A 19,731-nucleotide genomic window follows, 5' to 3' on the forward strand; every position below is an offset into this window, starting at 1 on the left:
CCTTTATATTTGAAATTTTAAAAAAAAGAACGATTGCATGCTCCGTCATTTGTCTTATGTTTACCCTGACATTTACCAAATTAATAGAGCTAAAGCTGATATTTAAGAAAGCACCATCTTATGAAGCTGTCAGACTGTTAACTCTGAAATTCTCTTTCTCGGAGGGAAATAGGGGTTCTCATCTAGAATTAATGAAGTCAGTCAAAACGTAGCCGATTGTCCTGTTCTAAACATCATAGCAAAGCGGTATTACAAAATCCGTAAAAACAATAAAACCTGTGTGCTAAAACAATTTTAAGTGTGAAAAAACAGAAGCTGTGGAACGTGTGCACCCCCCTCAACAGTGGAACATGCCACAGCAATGAAACGACTATCTAATATGGGCTTCATCGACAAGTATGAAATAAAACCGGTTTATCTGACATTTTGAGCATTTGTATCAGCCACGTGCACCCGATCATAGGGAGATTCAATTGTGGCCTCGAGCACATGTTGATCAGGCGCGTTGTTTTTCGGGGTGAAAAGTGAAGACAAGTCGCATCGCTGAAGGCATCTGTCTGAACGTGGGTTATTCCCCTTGCTGTCCGTAGAGGTAAGGGTCGTACTCTAAAAGTACTTCTTAATAGAATATAGAAGCCGAAACTATGGCTATGTATTAGAGTAGTTTTAGGACCAATGTTTTAGCTATAGATCAGTATGAGAGCCGGATTATGTCTGTGTCATTATCTGTCCTTAATTACGGATTTTTATATCTGTATGCCTGTACTGAACCCTATAGGGCATGAATGTACGACGTAAAAGGTTATCGATCAATATAAAAAGATACTAAAACACGGTGTTTATTCCGTGTCACCCAAGATACCAGCGGGTCGGATCGCTGGAAGGCCGGGCGGCGGTCTGACGCGCGGAGGGCTGGGGCCGTGCGGGAAAGCGATGCGCATGCGAAATGTATTCTTCTCATGTCATACCCTAACATACTTACTTACTTACTTACTTGCATCTTGCCTATATCACCCCAGCATCGCTTCCTTTCTTCCTCTCGGTCCCGGAAGACTTCCTCCTCTTCGTGTCCGTCTATTCTGCCCAATCTGTACTTTGTCAGTGTGTCTTGCATGTTGTCCTTCCAATTTTCCTGGGCCTGCCTAAAGAGCGTTTGTCCTTTGGCCTGTATGTGAGCGTTATCTTATAATCCCATTGTTCTCCATTCTTTCTACATGTCCCAGCCTTTAGAGAGCTGCTTAAGTTGTTTGCTTGAAATTCGCTTAAGTCTTTCTTGGTTAATTAGGAACCAAGACTCGGAGCCATATACATGTAGAAGACCCGGGTTTAGAATGGTGATGAAGGTTGTCTTTTTTACTTAATTTGTCTCGGGGAATTGTCAGGGGATATAGAGCAGTAGCTTGTCTGCTGAAGTTGCTGATTCTTTCTGTGGTTTCAGCTCAGTTCCCTGATTCTCGTGAAGCGATAAGTCCTACCCGTCCCTCTCAGTATTGTCTCCACCGATTGGGAAAAATTGGCCCAACCCAGATTGCAGAATGCAGTGAATTTACGGCCCCACCCAGAAGAATAAGACAAAGCGGCAAAGCGATGATGCAAGGTTGTTCAAGTCCAGTACAATAACTTAAATAAAGACCTTAATTGTAGCTTTTTGACCTAGCTCGCCCGTGACTGACGAAAAGTGAGGAACTAGTTAAGAACATTTTCCATGGTCCCACTTGCTCGTAAACCTTTGGGGGGGGGGGTTGTCGCTGACGTGTCTTTTACAATTAAAGAATCCATTTTTTGAAGATCGCACGAATCCTTTGGGATAAAAATGTGAGGAGGGTGAGATGTACGGAGGACGAAAAATGTGTCAGAAAAAAACTTGAGAATCTTTTGCTCACTAGTTGGATAATTGACCAAAAGCGCACTCAAAACTGACCCATAGAATTACACCGGTCACTTAGCAGGTGATATGCGACACCCGAAGCAAGTTTGCACGTCATCATCGTACGCAGTGAACCATATATCAATTCCAGGTAACAGATGACTAGCCCAGTGACTGATGGCATGATGTCATCATTTCTTCAAGCGTGGCAACAGCAATGACAAAAAACTAACATGATCTAATTTTGTAGTATATTAATGCCATGCGAGTGCCGTGTTAACCTGCATTCGTTTAATAATCTATATGGAAGGACTTTTGCACTATCGAAGATTGCATGACACTGTCGACTTCATTCAAAACAAGTTGTGGTGATTATCGGGCTGAAATGTGGCCCACCCGGTCCAATTTTAAAGTTCATAGTTCAATAGTGCCTCAGCACAGGTGAACAGATAGCCTATAGACATCATTCGATGCAGTAATAATTGTGTGTATAATCAACTAGGTGTGGCTTTCCACGTCAGTGGTACGCCGTGATCACTATCTTTTTGTTTTACCTTCAATTTCAAAGATTTAAAACGAGACGTGTCTCGTCCAAGCCTCATCAGTATTGATGCATAAGTTCAGCTGCTAGTAGTTGGAAAGCTTCAGAATTTAGCGCAGAGCGTCCTCCAGAATGCAGCGTAGAGCGCTGTCGGGACGCCTGCCACTAAGGCAACAGCATGTAAATTTTATGGATGACATGCTCTGCAGACTCCAAATTTAGTGCGTGCGGGTGAAAAATTATAAAAAAAAGGTGGGCAAAAAAGACAACACATGTACCTAATGTTACATTTTCAAACTTGAAAACCATAAAGCATGTAAGAAGAATCAAAGCGATGAAACATGGTATCACAGCCAAGTTTAAAAAAATATAAAGATATTCAATAAACAGTACAGTACTGACTGAATTCGAACTACTGTCTTCAACAGACAGACAGACAGACAGACAGCTAGACATAAGTTACTTCATCCTTCCCTGTTATCGGATTTGTTAGTAGTTTACTTCATTTAAGAATAACATGTACACATCGAATTACAAATTACTGATAATAAGATATGGTACAGCAATTTCAGACTACTAGTAATTCCGATAACAAGTTTGGTATGGAGGCTGCACTGTGTATTACTACAGCTTGCATAAACAACTAGAGTTCCACGAACACATTATCTTCGCCAAATAATCAAGGCTTATTGTGAAGAGTGATTAACATTTACATGCTATCACCCCCTGCAAATCTGAGTCAAACTCTAACTGAATGATTGTGCAATATTTCAAATAGACTTAAAAATTGTTTTAACTGATATTCATGGAAACTTTTAATCGTTGCCTAATTTGTAACACGCAATGCCCTATGTTGTATTTAGCCTCGCAATATGTTGTATTTAGCATCGCAATTCAGCCTTATACCGGCTGCCATGAGGCCTGTCTGTCAGATGATGACGAATAAACCAGTCTACTACTACTACTACATACGATGCTAGGTTCTCTCTGAGCAGAAGAGTGGTCCGGCTGGTTATCCACATGTTTTTAGGTGTTTTGTAAGGCTTTCTATTTTGTTCCCTTTCCGTTATGTCTCCAACCGTGTGTTGGATAAAAATGCCGAAACTGAACATTTTAAAACCCAACCGGACCCACACATCTGCTTGAATTGTAGTGAGACTGCCCCATTTGTTTATCTATGTACCCCATCTGTTTATTTATACTTCTTGGCAAGGCCTTCTGCTGGCCTGTTTCGGGAACGCTGTCACATGCCCCATTATGGAATGTAATGGATTTACAATTATCCTTACTAATTCTGCAGATTAGCTCCTGTTTTCTATAATTAGACATCGATTGTGTAAAGCACCATCTGAGCTCTCTACATACAAAACTTCACGACAATCTGTTTACCCCTTTTCAAGTAATACTGGACCGAATGTCAAAACAAAAACACCCACTGCCGTTCTAAACAAGCCGCTAGGGGGCCCAAACTTACAGAACTTACTTCCTGTGGCATGAACTATCTACCACACAACTATCATGACCATGGCACTTTCAGAAAATATGACACTAAATTTTGAAGCTCCGCTGCAGTACCTTAGGTACCCGCTAGAAGGCCCATAATCGAACTTGAACTTCCTTTCTATAAACCCTACCCATCCACTAAATATCATACAGATCCATCAACAGCTTCTTGAGTTATGTTGTCCACAAGAAATACACATCCACACAAAGCCCGCTGCAGTACAGACGGAAAATGCCAGAACCATTTATGAACTTGACCTCCGTTTTCACAACATCTACACACCTGCAAAAAATCATGAAGATCCATCAACATTTCCGTCACCTTTTTTTGCCAACATACAAACGCACAAAAATTAAAAGTCCGCTGCAGTACTGTTAAAAAACGCAAGGTGAACCATTTTTGAACTTGACCTTCCTTTGCATAACCACTACACACCTACCAAAAATCATAAAGATTCATCAAAGGTCTCTTGAGTTATGCTCTTGACATACATACAGACCCACCAAACAGCTGGCTCAACCGAAAACATAATCTTCCCCGAGTACTATAGTACACGGCGAAGATAATAATTGTACGGATTTTCACCATTACTACATGTGCAAATGACTTTTTCCGGCATCTAGAACGTTTTTTTCCGATAGAACCATGACAGACATTGCGACATGTTGTCCCATTCTCGGTATGTTGACCATTGCCGAAGGGTAAAATCTTGTTATTATTTTGAAATCAGGCGAAAATCAATGCGCGCGCTGTTGTCATCTATAAGATTTACTTGCTGTGGCCTAAACAAGGAAACACAGGAAGGGATTGTATTTGCTAAAGGATGTTTCTCCCCACAGCGTGGACAATGTTGCCGAACATGAGGCACTGGGAGAGGTATGCGTTTGCCTACCTACTTCTACTTGCTTTCCTGTTCAAGTCTAGTGAATCCTCTGTAAGTGGGTAAGTACCATTTTGATACCTGTCCTGTTATTACCCTTTGGATAGAAGGTTATGCTTTTGGGCGGGGGTGTCTGCTTATTTGTAAATAGCATAACAGGAGAAGTCGGAAATGGATATATGTGACATTTGTTATGTTGGCATATAGCTGTTTGCAAAATGAAGAAATAGCTATATTTTTGGCCCTCTGGTGGCTTTCCTAGGTACTGCAACTTCAGTTATGATACCTCGTGTTTTGGATATGTTATTGTTATGATTTTGGGTAGTAGATACATATAGCTCTTGTGCTTATAATAATTGACATAAGTTTGAGCCCTCTAGCAGCTTTCTTTCGAACTACAGGGGTGTTTCAGTAGCAGACATTGCAAAGGATAAGTCAGAGAGGGATGAATAAATTTCTTTATCTTTAACGGTAGGCTTGAGGAAGACCAATGCAATGGTATATAAAGCATGCAAATTAGAACTTGATTTGCATAATTGACGAGGACAATTTACATTTCAACAGGAATTTCATATATATATACTCATTGCATATGTAACTTGGTTTGAGAGGAACATTAATTTGAATACATAATGCAATGTATGATCTAATTTGCCTAATTAATTGGGAAATTGTATAATACCTTAGTTGTAAATGATGGAATGTCCATGTCAGTGACACATGAATTGAATATAAATATATCATTTGCATAACCAATGATGAAATGCTACAATAGCTTTATGAAAAAGGCTATTTGCAACATATATGATTTGAAAAAAGGAAACAATGAATTCATGTACACTATGCTAATAAGAGACTTCTTTGCTATAATGAGCAAATAAACTCTTTGGAAAATATTTGTGACATGTAAAAAGTTATGTCATATTTCATGTAAATTAGGTGATTTTCATAGTTACTTATGATATTGCATGGCGGGCGAAAATATGGGGTGGTTAGATTTTGGTTCAGATTGTGGACATTGATTGTTTACTTAAGCCGAAGTGCCTTACTGTCGTATTCTGTGTAATTGTAATGTTAGTGGTCCGCAACATCAGCTTGTCTGCCTGGCGTTCCACTGTGTATTGTATTGTTGCAATTTTGAATAAAGAATAAAGAATAAAGATTGTTAACTTCAAGGTAAATATGGCATAGTACGAGAAGTAAGCTGTAATGAGGCGGGGCAAATGGATTGTTCTAGAAATCCCAGCCTCTTATCAATTAACTGTTTCTTTGCCAGGTCAAATGTCTGCCATCGTCAGGTTTCCTATGCGTGTCAGGAACCTTACTCTCAAAGCTTCAGCGCCAGTTGTGGCTTCCTTGGATGGAGCACATGCCAACGGTAATTCGTAAACAGACGTAACATTGATAACACGTTTAGTTCGTATGATTGTAGAATAGAATAGCATGACATTTTATGTATATCTATCTGTTGAATAAAATTGTGTAAATACTGCCTCAAGTGCTTGGGCAACCTGAAAATAATACAGTGTTTTAGGCTTTTCAAAAAAGGGTTATTTTCATGATTTTGTTTTCTTTGAATTTGAAACATGTATACATGATAGTAACTGCTATCAAATAAATGTTTCCAAAGTTTAGCATCTTCTTTGGTTTTGACGAAATTGTCCTTAGAAGTAGGTCATTTCATGTTTGACTAAAGATATGACTTTGGGCCATATCTAAGATACAGTATATGAGAAAGTAAAGCAGTGATCTGATCTAACTTTATGTAAGGGGTGTTTTCCATCAAATTAATACGTGTAGAGATTCGTTGTCTGTTTTGTGGCTGAACACATGTCGATAAAAGTAGGCCATATTCTGCACTTATGCAGATTCTCACGTTTTAGACTATGTTCGAAGCTTTGAAAATGCCAAAGCTTATTGGAAAAGGTAAATCATTATTTGACGAAGGTTTGAAATCGTGGAACTCGTTTTTTGAAAATATCGTTTCAGCTACCGAACGGCTTACCGATCGGCAACCTGTTACCGTAACGAGGCTTTCTGTTGTTCCGGATACATAGCTGTGGGAGGAAGTTGCATTTGTAAGTTGGCATTTGTATCAACATATAAATTCTTTATTCTTTATCACCTTTGTCAATATGGGGGATATTGGGCCAATCTCTAGTACATGTACTTGAAACTAATAAAAACTTATTAGTAAGTTAAATGGGGACTATCTGGCTTCCCATATGCGTGACATTGTATCATTCCAAAGATTCTTTGCCCCTCCCTTGAGTTTTGCCTATATATGACCAGAATAAATCTGGAGTTTTGATATATATAGTGACACTTAATGCATGCCAGCCTGACGTTTACATCACATGTACATGTAAACTGTAGATGATAGCTTCTTTGAGTAGATGATAACATTCAGATACTTGTATCAAGAAGTGGAACTGGAAGCTTTTCTGTCTGCCCTTTGATTTGTCGTAAATGAATTGTGATTCAGAATAGAGAATAACCCCACCATGGCCAACATGCTTTGTATACACTAGGGATGTATATATGGGTGAATGTATTGTAATGGAGGGGTTGTAAACACGCGTTGTGACTTTATTGATATATAGGTAATGCGGTAATTTGGTATCAACTCTAGTAGCGTCATGTTTGATGTATTTTGAATACATGGATATCTGATCAAGTGTGCTTACATGTACGTCAGGAATTACTGATGCTGCATTAATTTAGTAGATATTTTTAACTTCGCCGGTTCTTTAGTTTGGCGTTTTCATGGTTGCACGGAATTATTGGTGGATCATGTGTTTTAATGGAGGGGGTTAACGTTCTGGACAAGTAGCGACGTTTTTTATAGGCAGCTCGTGTGGTACGTTTATATTTAGTTGTTTATTATGAACCCACTCCTTGGCAGTCGTCTCCCCACAATCACCTCACGATCATGCCAGGTTTGCCATGACTGACAACAGACGACGTACATAACGTTTCTTATCCTTGCTGGCCTTTCTCAGACAAGTGCTGAGGAAATGTTTTTAATGGCTCCGTGTAATTTGCCCCTCAGTGATCTTGATTCTTTCCTTTGACGTAATGGCAATATTCGAAGAGGGAAATGGTAATAACACCTACTACAGATGCCCAGGATTAGGTTTAGGACAACAAACATGTTTACACACTGAAGCCTTTGAAGTTTGTTGATGTGTACACATATAATGAAGACGAATGGTTCATGACGTGAGAGTAATTATGTGTCTTTATGTGCCCATTGTTCAAAAGGGCGCTCGAAAGTCAAGAGTTCATTTTAGGACAACCAAAACGTGAACCAGTCGAAGTTCGTTGTTGTATAACGTTACATATAATGAAGACGAATGTCAGATGACGTGCACGTAATGTTACCCGCTTTCCTTTGACGTAAATGACTATATTCGAAGAGGAAAATTGTAATTTTCAAAGCATTGTGTATTTGATAATATGACTCCGCCAGCCATAACACCAACTTCGGATGCTCAGGGTTCGTTTTAGGACAACAAACATGTTTACACACCGAACCCTTGGAAGTTTGTTGATGCACATATAATGAAGACAAATGTCGATGATGTGCGATGATTTTGCGCCCATTGTTCAAAAGGGCGCTCGAAAGTCAAGAATGTCGCCCGCTTTCCTTTGACGTAAAATTTATGGCAATCTATTAAGAGAAGAAATGTGTGATTTTCAAAGCCTCTTGTATTCTATGATATAACACCACCAGCCAAAACACCTAATTCAGATGTTCGGAGTTCGTTTTCGAAAAACAAATTTATGTCACCATGAACCATTTGAAGTTCATTGATGTGTACACATATAATGAAGACGACTGTTCAGATGACCTGCAGGCAGCTATGAGTCATCTTGCGCCCATTGTTCAAAAGGGCACTCGTTAGTCTAGAATATCACCCGCTTTCCTTTCACGTAGACTAATGACAACATTCAAAGAAAAAAAGTGTGACTTTCATAGCCTTGTGTTTTAGATGATATGACTCCGCCAACCAACTTCAGATGCTCAAATATGTCACCAAAAATCTAAAAATTCATCATTGTGTTCATTTATGATGACGAACGTTGGATGCGGGTAATTATTCGTCATTTTGTGCCCATTGTTCGAAAGGGTGCGCGAACGAACCCAAAGTCAAGAATGTGACCCTTTGGTAAAGTGGGTTTATATACCTGAAACATCGGACGTGTGGTGAGACAACACTTTTTGTAATTGGGCAGTCACCTAGAATTCCTGCCTGCAACATTGCATGCATCCAAGTTTTGGGGCGTAAACGGGTTGCAAGTTTTGTCTATTCAAAGCGACATTTTGCACACCTGCGTGGCCCTTCTTAAAATTGGGGTAATTACCTGAAACGTCTATTCAGGCTCTTGTCGTAAGAAGATATCAAATGAGCACACTTGTGTTCCTTGTTTATGTCAAATAGTCCATATACAAACAAGAGTCTTAGGACCCAACATCTCCATGAAACTTTTTTTTTGTGAGACCAGTTCCCCCCATTCTATATCGCTCAATGGTATGACCCACACCTGTTTGACCCACTTTCACTACTACAAGTAACAGATGGCAATAGCTACTACAAGTAACAGATGGCAATGCAATGGACAAGACTGCAAATATAGATTTCCCCATTACTTATGCAAATTAAGTCCAATTTGCATAATTTGCACTTCATTGTATACATGTCTGTCTAAGCTACCTGCATAGTAAATAACATGAAAATCTGTCGCTCCTTTCTTCAGTTATTCTCCTTAAAAGATTTTGACAAATACGCCATTGCAGTTCCAGTGACACATACCAGGGGCCCAAAATCGACCTTGACCTTTCTCCTCCCGACGCCTACCCACATACCAAATATCATTACAATTCATCCACACGTTCTATAGTTATGCTGATTTTACGCATCCGGTGACACATACATACACACACGGTGACACAAACATACACACACGCGCACACACACGCAAACACACTAACTTTGCATGATTTGCACTTCAGTGTGTACATCTCTGTCCAACCTACCTGCGTACCAAATAACATGAAAATCTGTTGTTCCTCTCTTCAGTTATACCCCTTTAGAACATTTCTACAAATAGGCCATTGCAATTCCAGGGACACAAACCAGGGGGCCCTAAATCGACCTTGACCATTCTCCTCCCAGCGCATACCCACATACCAAATATCATTACAATCCATCTGCACGTTCTACAGTTATGCTGACTTTAAGCATCCGACGACACACATGCAAACGATTTACCTCCTTACTTATGCAAATTCGGTCTCATTTGCATAGTTTGCACTTAAGTGTGTACATTTTGGTCTAACCTACCTGTGTACCAAAGAACATGACGATCTATCGATCCACTCTTCAGTTCTTCTCCATTGAAGATTTTAACAAATACGCCATTGCAGTTCTAGTCACACATGCCAGGGGGACCAAAATCGACCTTGACCTTCCTATTCTTAACACCCACCCACATACCAAAAATTATTACAATCCATGAACAGGTTCTACAGTTATGGTGACTTTAAGCGTCCGGTGACACATACATACACACAAACACCAAACGCAAGCAAAACAGTATCTCCATGAAAAAGCCTTTTTTCATGGAGATAACAAAGTGGTAAATGCCATGCACGTAGTTAATGCATTTATCTTCTAGTTAGGCAGACGTGTGTGACTTTTTGTTACTTCATCCCAAGGGATTGAAGTCTTGATTTTGGCCTGTATGTGTGTTTGTCAGCTGGTCTATCTGCGTGTCTGTCTCTGTCTGCGTGTTTGTCTGTGTGTCTGTGTGTGTATGTGTGTGTGTGTGTGTGTACATGTGTGTGTGTGTATGTGTGTGTGTGTGTATGTGTGTGTGTGTGTTTGTGTTTCTGCGATTCCTAAGATACACAATACAGCGTTGACTTATACATCCTCGGTGCTTCAATTGTTGTCATTGAGACTCCTTCACAATTAATGGCAATGTAAAACTTCATCACAATTCGTCTTATTCCATGTGCATGTTGATAGAATTAAGTGAACATATCTATTTAAAAGTTTACTAGATACTTCCCTATATCCAGCAAAAACAATCAAAACTGTAATCATCTATACGTACTGTGACCGCCTAGTCGATAGAGACAGCCATGCATCTAAAGCCAAGTGTGAAACGCAAAATTGACTTGATTGAGTAAGCAGTGTCAGTGCAGTATTCCCTAGCAATTATTACTTGATATAGTTCAATCATAGCTTTGGATAACTATGACGATTCTTGGATAGAAAATCTTTTCTAATTAAAGTAATTGTGTGGATTATGTTTTCGCATGACGTTGGACTTGATTTAATTCTTATTCTCTTTATATTTTCCTCATGCAGATGACCCGTATTGTTCGCCAGGTAAGACATGTCATGTATCATATCATTTTACTAAATAATCAAATTCTTCTGTTCGAAAACAATTTCATACTAGATAATATCTATTCTTATTAGATCCATCATCGGCTATTGTACTTGCAGGTACACGTTGCGTTTGTCGAAGAAGACTACGCACATTTGTACGTAACAAACAGTATACAAATTTGCCCTCTCCCTTTCCCCGCACACTTGCACTATTTTGTTGTATCTCAACTGCTTCAACAAATTAAAAGCTTGCTTAATATGAGGATACTGCATTTTTTGAGAAATGTTTCGAACATGATCTCATACCTTCACCAAATTACATTACATTTTATGACGTATTATAAAGGTTTCTAATTAATTATGCAAATAAGATCCTCGAAGTTTGGAAATAATTTGATTGTAACAACTTCGGCGATTGGTAGTGCTACATTGCAAATATCATACTGATCCATCAACAACGTCTTGAATTATGTTGTTCACAAAAACACCCCGCAAACACAAACACAAACGGTACCGAAAGCATTACCCTTCACATGCTTCCTGTCGAAGGTAAATAGTCAAAGATTTGTTCGTCGATTCGCTTACAGTGTCCGGAGGTTGGTCGGTGACGAGTGCCACTAGGAGCGGGCCAAACTGTGGCGTCACAACTGTAACCTACACCCGTTCCTGTAACAGCCCGTTGCCGTCCTGCGGTGGAAGTCCATGTTGGGGAGCATCGACTTGGACCGAACGAGAAACCAGACGATGCCCAAGTAAGGCCCCCATTCCACTAGTGTTATCTTCATCACCACTCGAGCTGCCTTTTTAAATCAAACATTACATTATACATTAAGACAGGTTCGTTAGCTATGCTTCGGTCCCATTTCATCCGGGGCCCGGCCGGGCAGCTTGTGGGAACGAAAAATATGATGTAAAAGACAACAAAAGACACAAAACGTAAAAAAATTACTCATAACCATATATTGTGTATTTTCTTGGTGTGAATTTTTTTTATTTTTCGTTTTCGCAAACAGCCCGGCCGGGCCCTGGATTGAAAATGGGACCGAAGCATAACATTAGGATGAAATTTCTGGGATGAAATACTATTGTATTGCCTTTTTGCAGGCTTTGGAGGTTGGGGGATCTTTGGGTTCTTCTTTGTTTTGGCGCTGTTTGGTGACCCACATTTCTCAACAACCGACATGAAAGACTACACATTTAACGGCCATGGAGAATTCACACTTATGAATGCACTGGATGGAGAGTTCCTCATCCAAGGAAGGACCATAAGGGCTGTCGACTCTGACGGATTAGAAACCGACGCCACTGTACTCGGTGCTGTTGCTGCCAAGTCGTCTACTTCGTCTTCTGTTCAAGTTAACATGGAAGAGGGCGGTAAGCCTGTGCTGTGTGTTGGAGAAGGAACACTATATACCTGTCTTCGTCTTAAACATGCTCCGTCAAGCTCAAAAGTTCAATTTATTACATATGATGATGATATTTTCAACATTTCTGGCTGTTTGCTACATTTGAGTAATCTCTGATTATGATATAGTTGATTGTATCATGTGACGTACGACATTGTTACCTTTGTCAAGAAGTTTGTATTTTAGGCAGCGTCTCTCTCTCTCTCTCTCTTTCTCTCTCTCTCTCTCTCTCTCTCTCTCTCTCTCTCTCGCTCTCTCTCTCTCTCTCGCGCGCGCGCGCTCTCTTGGTTTGTAACGCAAATAACTCAAGAACGGCTGGATTTGTTTTGGTGTGCTGGTACCTGTCAGGGTTTAAATCGCATAATCAATTAGTGAATTTATTTGCAAGTCATATCATTGGTTCTTTTTCTCCATAGTCCTCCGTCTGTACGTTGACAACACGCTTGTCCCAGACTTTAATGACCTGGCAGAGGGGGGAATGCTCTCCTTCACCGAAGTACTGATCTCCAAGGGGACGGGTGGATCTGTTGTGGCTGAGTTCTCTGCAGGTAGTGCCATGTCACATCACGTTGGCGTTTGTATTTAAGACACGTTGTTCAATACCTTTTTCTTGTAATGCGGTACAATACCCAGGTTACACGAGGAATCATTATGACATTGACATTGCTAATTGATCAATCAAGGAAGCCACAGGCTGAACATGTTTTTTTAGCTCTACCAAATGGACAACCCATCCATACGTTTCTGACGGCCACAGCGCGATACTTTCGTTGACTCTTTTAAAATCTGCATGATCTGGGGTATCATATGTTTATAAAAAAATTACCCTTCGAGATAGTGATAGTGGTTACGTTCTTGGATCCTTTACTTGCGGTTCTTTGGTCAGACGATTGAATTTCTAAAACATGGCTGAAATACCCGTTCATAGGTGCCAGGGTAGAGGCGTTCGAAGAGACTGGCATCCTTTCGTTGGCGATGCATCTTCCGGAGGACTACATGCATCATACAAAGGGCCTGTATGGAGTTTGGAATGGAGATCCGGATGATGACTTCACCCGTCCGGATGGCACGATCCTCAGTACAAACGCCACTGATGAGGAAATCTACGAATGGGGACTGCTATGTGAGTTTCTTTTGTTGAAAGTATATCTGTCAGGTATTATGCAGGCTCTTATTACCTTCGCCGAGAAGGTTCTGTTCATGTGTTTGTGTGTTGTAAGACCTCGAAATGATAAGATTTTGAGCCCCCTAGCACCTTGCAATAGTATTGCAGCGGAGCTTCCCGATTTCGTATCTTGTGTTCTGAACATGCTGTGGTCATGATTTCTTAGTGGTAGATAGCTCTTGTTTTATCATGTTTAGCTACCTGATTGGGTTGTAAAAACGTGTTTTTATGTATTTACTTTTTTTTCTACTTGCTTTACTTTTCATAGGGGAGATCACTGAGGCTGAGAGCATCTTCTACTACGGAAACGACTCGTACGCCGCCTTCCGCAACCCGGATCCGTCGTGGCGCCCCCTCTTCGAGCCGGTCTTTGACGATCCGGCTTTTGAACAAGAGGTAACCGGAACGACTACTTTTGTGTCTCAAAAGGAATTCATTACAAAACGTTAACGTCAGGTACATATGCAGCGTTTCTGTAGAGGACTAGGATGAATTCTAGAGTGACTTGACTGTGTTAAAAAGTGACTGTCGGTTTTATTTCCGGTCCACGTTGCCCCAAACGTAAAAATGAGTACTAAATATCAGAGACTCCCTTGCGCCAATGCATCAATTCGTGCTAACACTGCTCTACCTTACGTGACATGTGAAAACAAAAGCTTGCATGCCACTTCGACATATTTTGCAAGTAAATAAAGATCTGATTTTTGGTTAAAAAGAGTTATGAGATCAATAAAGAAATAAGAAGCGATATTAGTACATGTAAAAGATGTAATTCACACATAGGCGAGGGAAGCATGTGGCGACAACAAAATCTGCCTGTTTGACGCATCCGTTACCAAAAATGTCTCGGTTGGATTGGGGACCTTGAAGGCACAGGAGCGGAGCAGTAGCATTGGCGAAAGTCTCTGTGAGTCTTACTTACATATAGGTGGTTTCAGGTGTGGTGGGTGCACCAGGAAAACACTTTATGGTTTATCTTAAAATAACACTCGATCTGAATCTGTACCTTTGTCACAAAATATCTAGTGCTGTGAGAATATTTCATTTTTTGACTTGGTGGCATGTGGTTTGCATCCGAAGATATTCCATTTCAGTTTTGCTTCTTCTTGGTACACACATGATATACACACAACGATATTGAATGTTAGAATACTGTTGGTTTAGTCGGGATTCTAGATCTGTGTCATCTATCGATTGGTTTAGCACATCTGATTCAATTGGATTAGCATCTTAAGCCTGTGTCTCATTACTTAACTCATATCAAACCTTCACGGCTTAATCCAATAGTCAGTGGTGAAAAACTAATCCAGAAAAGTGTGGTTGATATCCAGAAAAAGAGCTAATCTATTGACCCGTACTCCTCTGCAGCGGATTCTGCTCCAATCATCGATGGCCCGGGCAGTCTTAATGTCACGGTTGGAGACGTTGTGACCTTCTCCTTTACCGCCACGGACCTGAGGGGCGACTCTGTCACGGTAGTAGCGGAAACCCTTCCGCCTGGAGCCACCTTTGAGTCTGACGGCAATACGGGAACTGTCACTTGGACTGCAGTCGATTACGACGGCCCGGTTATGAAGTAAATATTATAAATGTTCTTTAGCTATACTATCAAAGCTAGATTGCATGTGAAAAGACTCTTTTGTAACGGTTACATTCTTTAGTATTGAAAGAGCATTCTTATAGTTGATCGACGTATAAGCACTCTGGACTGCAACATTCGCCTCATAGCAGAGCTGAACCCGCGTAAACCTCCTCTGAATTCGGGTCGTTTCTACATCGCGGATTCAGCTCTGCTATAGAATAATGCACTGCAACTGTGATTATCTTGACAACTGCACTTAGTGTAGCCTGCTTTGCAGGCCTCCCGGCCGGCGCCGGCGTCTATTTTTTGGGGGAGCGCTGATTCGCGATTTTCAACTCATCGGGACCCGGGACCAGGTTCTTTGGCTGCGGCACCGTATCTGCTTTGGGCACCGTATTTGCTTGGGGCACCGTATCTGTCGCATAGTTAACGCAGCCGTTTTGCATTGATTGGTTGTTGCGTCCATTCCTTCTCTCTTTGCTGTTCATTTACCTGTCTACCCTGCATCACAACCAGCTTCACCGCGACCAATGCCCGCAACCAGACCACAGTGTACATTCCACAAGTCAACCTGTGTAAATGCCAAAACGGCGGCGTCTGTGACTTCAGCACCCTGGCTGACGGGGAGGATGAAGCCGGAGATCTGCGCTTTGTCGCCTGCCAGTGTCCATCTCCATACAAAGGTATGGAGTGCCATTATGTATCTTTTCATTTTTTACCTTGCCCAGCCAAAGGTATATACATTAGTATGTAATAATGGACCAAACTTGTATTTAATTGGTATGCAAAGTTTGTATTTGTTTGGGGAATACATGGGCTTCCCGTTTCTGACTTTTCACTGTTTATATTTAGGTTTCTAAGATGAGTATGAATTCCAACAAGTTTCTACAGCAGATGATTATTCTTAAGTACTCCATACGTGTATAACACTAAACGTTTTACAAATTTGTTCCAGGTCCGTTCTGCGAATACATCGACGAGTGCAACAGCACGACCGACTGTGGACAGAACGCCGCGTGTGTGAACAATTCAGCGGGGGCATTTATTTGTGAATGCGAGGCTGGCTACTACCCCAATCCTGATGACAAGTCCTGCCAAGGTAAATGAAATGATACAACACAGACGTGGATGCATTTATACTGTAAACCAATGGATTTCCTTTGAACGCTTAGCTGCTACCAGGACTAAGGTATAATGTGTGTTTGAAGCAATGGGGTACTGACCTATAATGATCAACTGAAAAATACTTAATCACTTTTTCGAGGGGACGATTCTGTATTCACCTGTAAGATATAGTGACAGCTGTTAATCTGAGGTTGGCCAATGATTGCTTTCCTGGTGCACGGTTTGTTTTTGTTTGTACTGGGATTAGGCCAGATCATTAAAAATTCTATTCAAAGCACAAATGTCATACCTATTGGGTGATCATAAATGGTGACCTGTGAATGAAAATACTTTTTATTGTTTGTCAATAACAAATCTTATGTCGTCTTCAGCTTGCCCCTATGGATACAAAGGAAACAGGGACGACTGCTACCGCTTCTGGGGCGGGAAAAACGCTAAGACCTACAGCGGTGCCAGACAGGTCTGTCAGGAGAACGGAGGAGACATCTACATGTGGAAGAGTGCTGCTGAGGTAGCTAGGCTCAAGAGGAAACTGATCCGGTAAGAAACTCTCTTGTTTTATCAGCTAGCAGCTCAGAAAGTAAAAGGCCGCGTTTCAATAAAAAATAAAAAAATACTAATCATGGAAAAAGGTTCTTTCATACTAAGTAAAGGAAACTGATTAGTGCTCAAAGTTGCTGTTTGGGGAGGAATTGATCATAACGTCGTCGTCTTCGAATGAAGGGTTATCGAACTTTCCGCTCGGGGTGTGTTTACGGCCTTTGATTAGATTACGTCGCCAGGGCGGCTGGGAAAGTAGGGTGGCAAGCGGAAGTAGTGGTAGCGGTAGCGGTAGGAAGGCTATCAGAAACGGTTAAATAAAGCAAACTGGGCCCGTAAAAACCCCTAAGCCGGCCCCTAGAGACTGGGACCAGGCTAGAACTTTTTCAGAGAGTGGTCTGAACACGTTAGTCTGTCAAGTTTGCATTGCTGGCGGTATAACTGATGTTACATGCAGCATATATCCCTTAATGCCTCGTTTTTAAAAATCCCGGATATATGTGAAATCCCGGATTTAGGTGAAGTAACGTTACACGCATCTTTACTTCGAAAGAAATAGTAGAACTTACTAATAGCAAATTATTGACTACTAGTATTATATTGTGGTCAGGTAAGAAACACCATCGATAGCATATAAATGAGCTGGGAATTCAGATCTTAGGGTACCATCTACACGTGCCATGGCAACACCATGCCATGTTGTAACTGTTAACAACTACGTTCGGTATGACTTCTATTGTTACATGTCGATTTCAGCGATCGCGCCCCAAGTGTGTGGATAGGCCTGAGTGATGAGAACCACGAAGGAACCTGGCTGTGGGCTAACGGGATGGCTTTGGGCGGAAGCGACTTCACCGACTGGTCTCCCGACCCGCCGCGCAACACGGATAAGAAGGACTGCGCCGTCGCACGGAAGGTCCACCAGTACCGCTGGAAGGCCGTGCCCTGCAGCTACAGGAGGGCCTTCATCTGTCACTCTCCACGGGCTCCGTAAGAATGGAGTGTCGACATTGTCAACATCTGTTTGTCTTGTGTGTTTACAGTCTTCTTGTCTGTAAACAGGATAAATCAAGATGTCATAAACTGACTTCCATTCTTCTTTTCATTCATTCATTCATTCATTCGTTCGATCGTTCTTACTTTTTTGCCCTTTTCTGTATGAGGGTGTTTTCTTATAGCTTTACGTAGCTTTTTGTTTGCATAAATGATTAACTTTCGAAACTTGAAGACCTTGATTGAGATTCAGAACAATGGATTTTTGTACGATTTTGTTGGCAAGCCTTCGGATACAATCAGGGCATTTAGGAAGCCAGATCCCTTGTTGAATAAAACGTATGTCAGTATATTAAATGACTTTAGTAGATACACAGTTTTTCAGTCCACGTCAGTTTTCTTTTTGTTCTGGTGGTTAGGCATCAGGTTGTAATGAATAATGAAGACTTTTACTGCACACCACAAAGAAGTAGCCTGATTTAATAGCGCTTAAAAGAAGTCGATCTGATAGGGTGAACTAGTCTATATGGTACACTGACGCAGTTTTTCGCTTCTGATTTCCAATTGTTCTTTATGAAATTACCAACTCATCTAGGTACAACCTCTACGTTTGTCCTATTTGAAATTTGCATTAACTTAGAGACTTTTAACGTTCTTATCCAGACATTTGGTGATGATAGCTCATCTCTAGGCAGCAGATATGTAGGATCCAGCTCTGTCTATTCCTCTTATTTTTTCCTCTGTCTCCTCCTCCTCCTCCTCCTCCGTCTTCTCCCCCAACTTCTCCAACTTCTACGTCTTCTCCTTCTTCGCCTTTTCCTTCTTCTGCTTGGAGATCAATAATAGTCAGCTGGTCTGTTCTGTCCTTTCGATAACTCAGATATTGACTTATTCACTGCATCATATTGTTTTACTGGTACACAAATATAGAAGATGATGGAAGTTATCAAGCTACTAGTGTGCTTGTTTGAATTAGTGCAGACCATTAACGTATATACATGTATTTGTTGTTAGATTTGAAGCATCATATATTTGATGGAGATAATCAATCCTATATTAAAGATAAAAAGTAAAGCTATGTTATTATTGTGTAAGAACTTAGCACATACTCGGCATATTTGATAGATCATGAGGTGACAGATTAGAAGCATGATCGATTTGAGAGAAGTTCTGGATTGGAAATAACAAGTAAATCTATATACTTGTAGTTATTGCAGAATAACTAAGAGTATACTCTGTATGCTCGTTATATCTGATAGAAGCATCATATTGTAGAGATCACTAGTTATAGATTTGGGAGTGAACAGTGAACAAAGCGCATAATCGGTGTGATTAGTGACATGATAATGATGATGATAACATCTAATAATGTTTAGACATATAAATGCAAACTTTGTGACAAGTAAGTGCATAGTGCCCATATGCAATAACCTATATATAATTATAGGGTGGCATGAATTGGACTACATTTACTGCTTGACTTGACAAAGACCGATGTCGTACGGTCGAAAATTTGGGTAAGTCCAATTTTTGTGTTGGAAATTACAGTTAATACTCGTTTAAGAATGATTTCTACCAACACAGATGACCTTTCAAGCTTACATTTACTGCTAGCTTGGCACAGCTTCCAAAATGTTGGAATCTTTCGGAGATTTTGTTTCTGGTATCTGGTATCTGCAATAAAAAGCCGTATCTGTGTCTTTTATTTGATTACCGCCTTAGTG

General features: G+C 40.7%; 1 protein-coding gene across 1 annotated transcript; it reads left to right on the forward strand.

The window, feature by feature from the left end:
* Positions 1-435: 435 nt before the first annotated feature.
* LOC136430158 (mucin-like protein) lies at positions 436-18,953 on the forward strand. The gene is made up of 16 exons (XM_066420489.1): positions 436-592; positions 4,752-4,854; positions 6,069-6,170; positions 6,782-6,870; positions 11,173-11,193; positions 11,784-11,948; positions 12,301-12,570; positions 13,019-13,150; positions 13,531-13,725; positions 14,036-14,163; positions 14,551-14,674; positions 15,136-15,343; positions 15,866-16,032; positions 16,305-16,448; positions 16,846-17,014; positions 17,771-18,953. Exons 2-16 carry the CDS (start codon positions 4,760-4,762, stop codon positions 18,006-18,008), a joined length of 2,247 nt encoding a protein of 748 aa, XP_066276586.1. The 5' UTR covers positions 436-592; positions 4,752-4,759; the 3' UTR covers positions 18,009-18,953.
* Positions 18,954-19,731: the final 778 nt, after the last annotated feature.

This window comes from Branchiostoma lanceolatum, chromosome 3 (genome assembly GCF_035083965.1).
Source record: "Branchiostoma lanceolatum isolate klBraLanc5 chromosome 3, klBraLanc5.hap2, whole genome shotgun sequence".
Lineage (NCBI taxonomy): Eukaryota > Metazoa > Chordata > Leptocardii > Amphioxiformes > Branchiostomatidae > Branchiostoma > Branchiostoma lanceolatum.

Coding starts and splice junctions, on each gene's coding strand:
- LOC136430158 (XM_066420489.1), top strand. CDS start 4,760: ATGTTGCCGAACATGAGGCACTGGGAGAGGTATGCGTTTGCCTACCTA. Junction 14,164..14,550: donor ATCCGGCTTTTGAACAAGAG/GTAACCGGAACG, acceptor ATTCACACATAG/GCGAGGGAAGCATGTGGCGA. Junction 17,015..17,770: donor CTCAAGAGGAAACTGATCCG/GTAAGAAACTCT, acceptor TGTCGATTTCAG/CGATCGCGCCCCAAGTGTGT.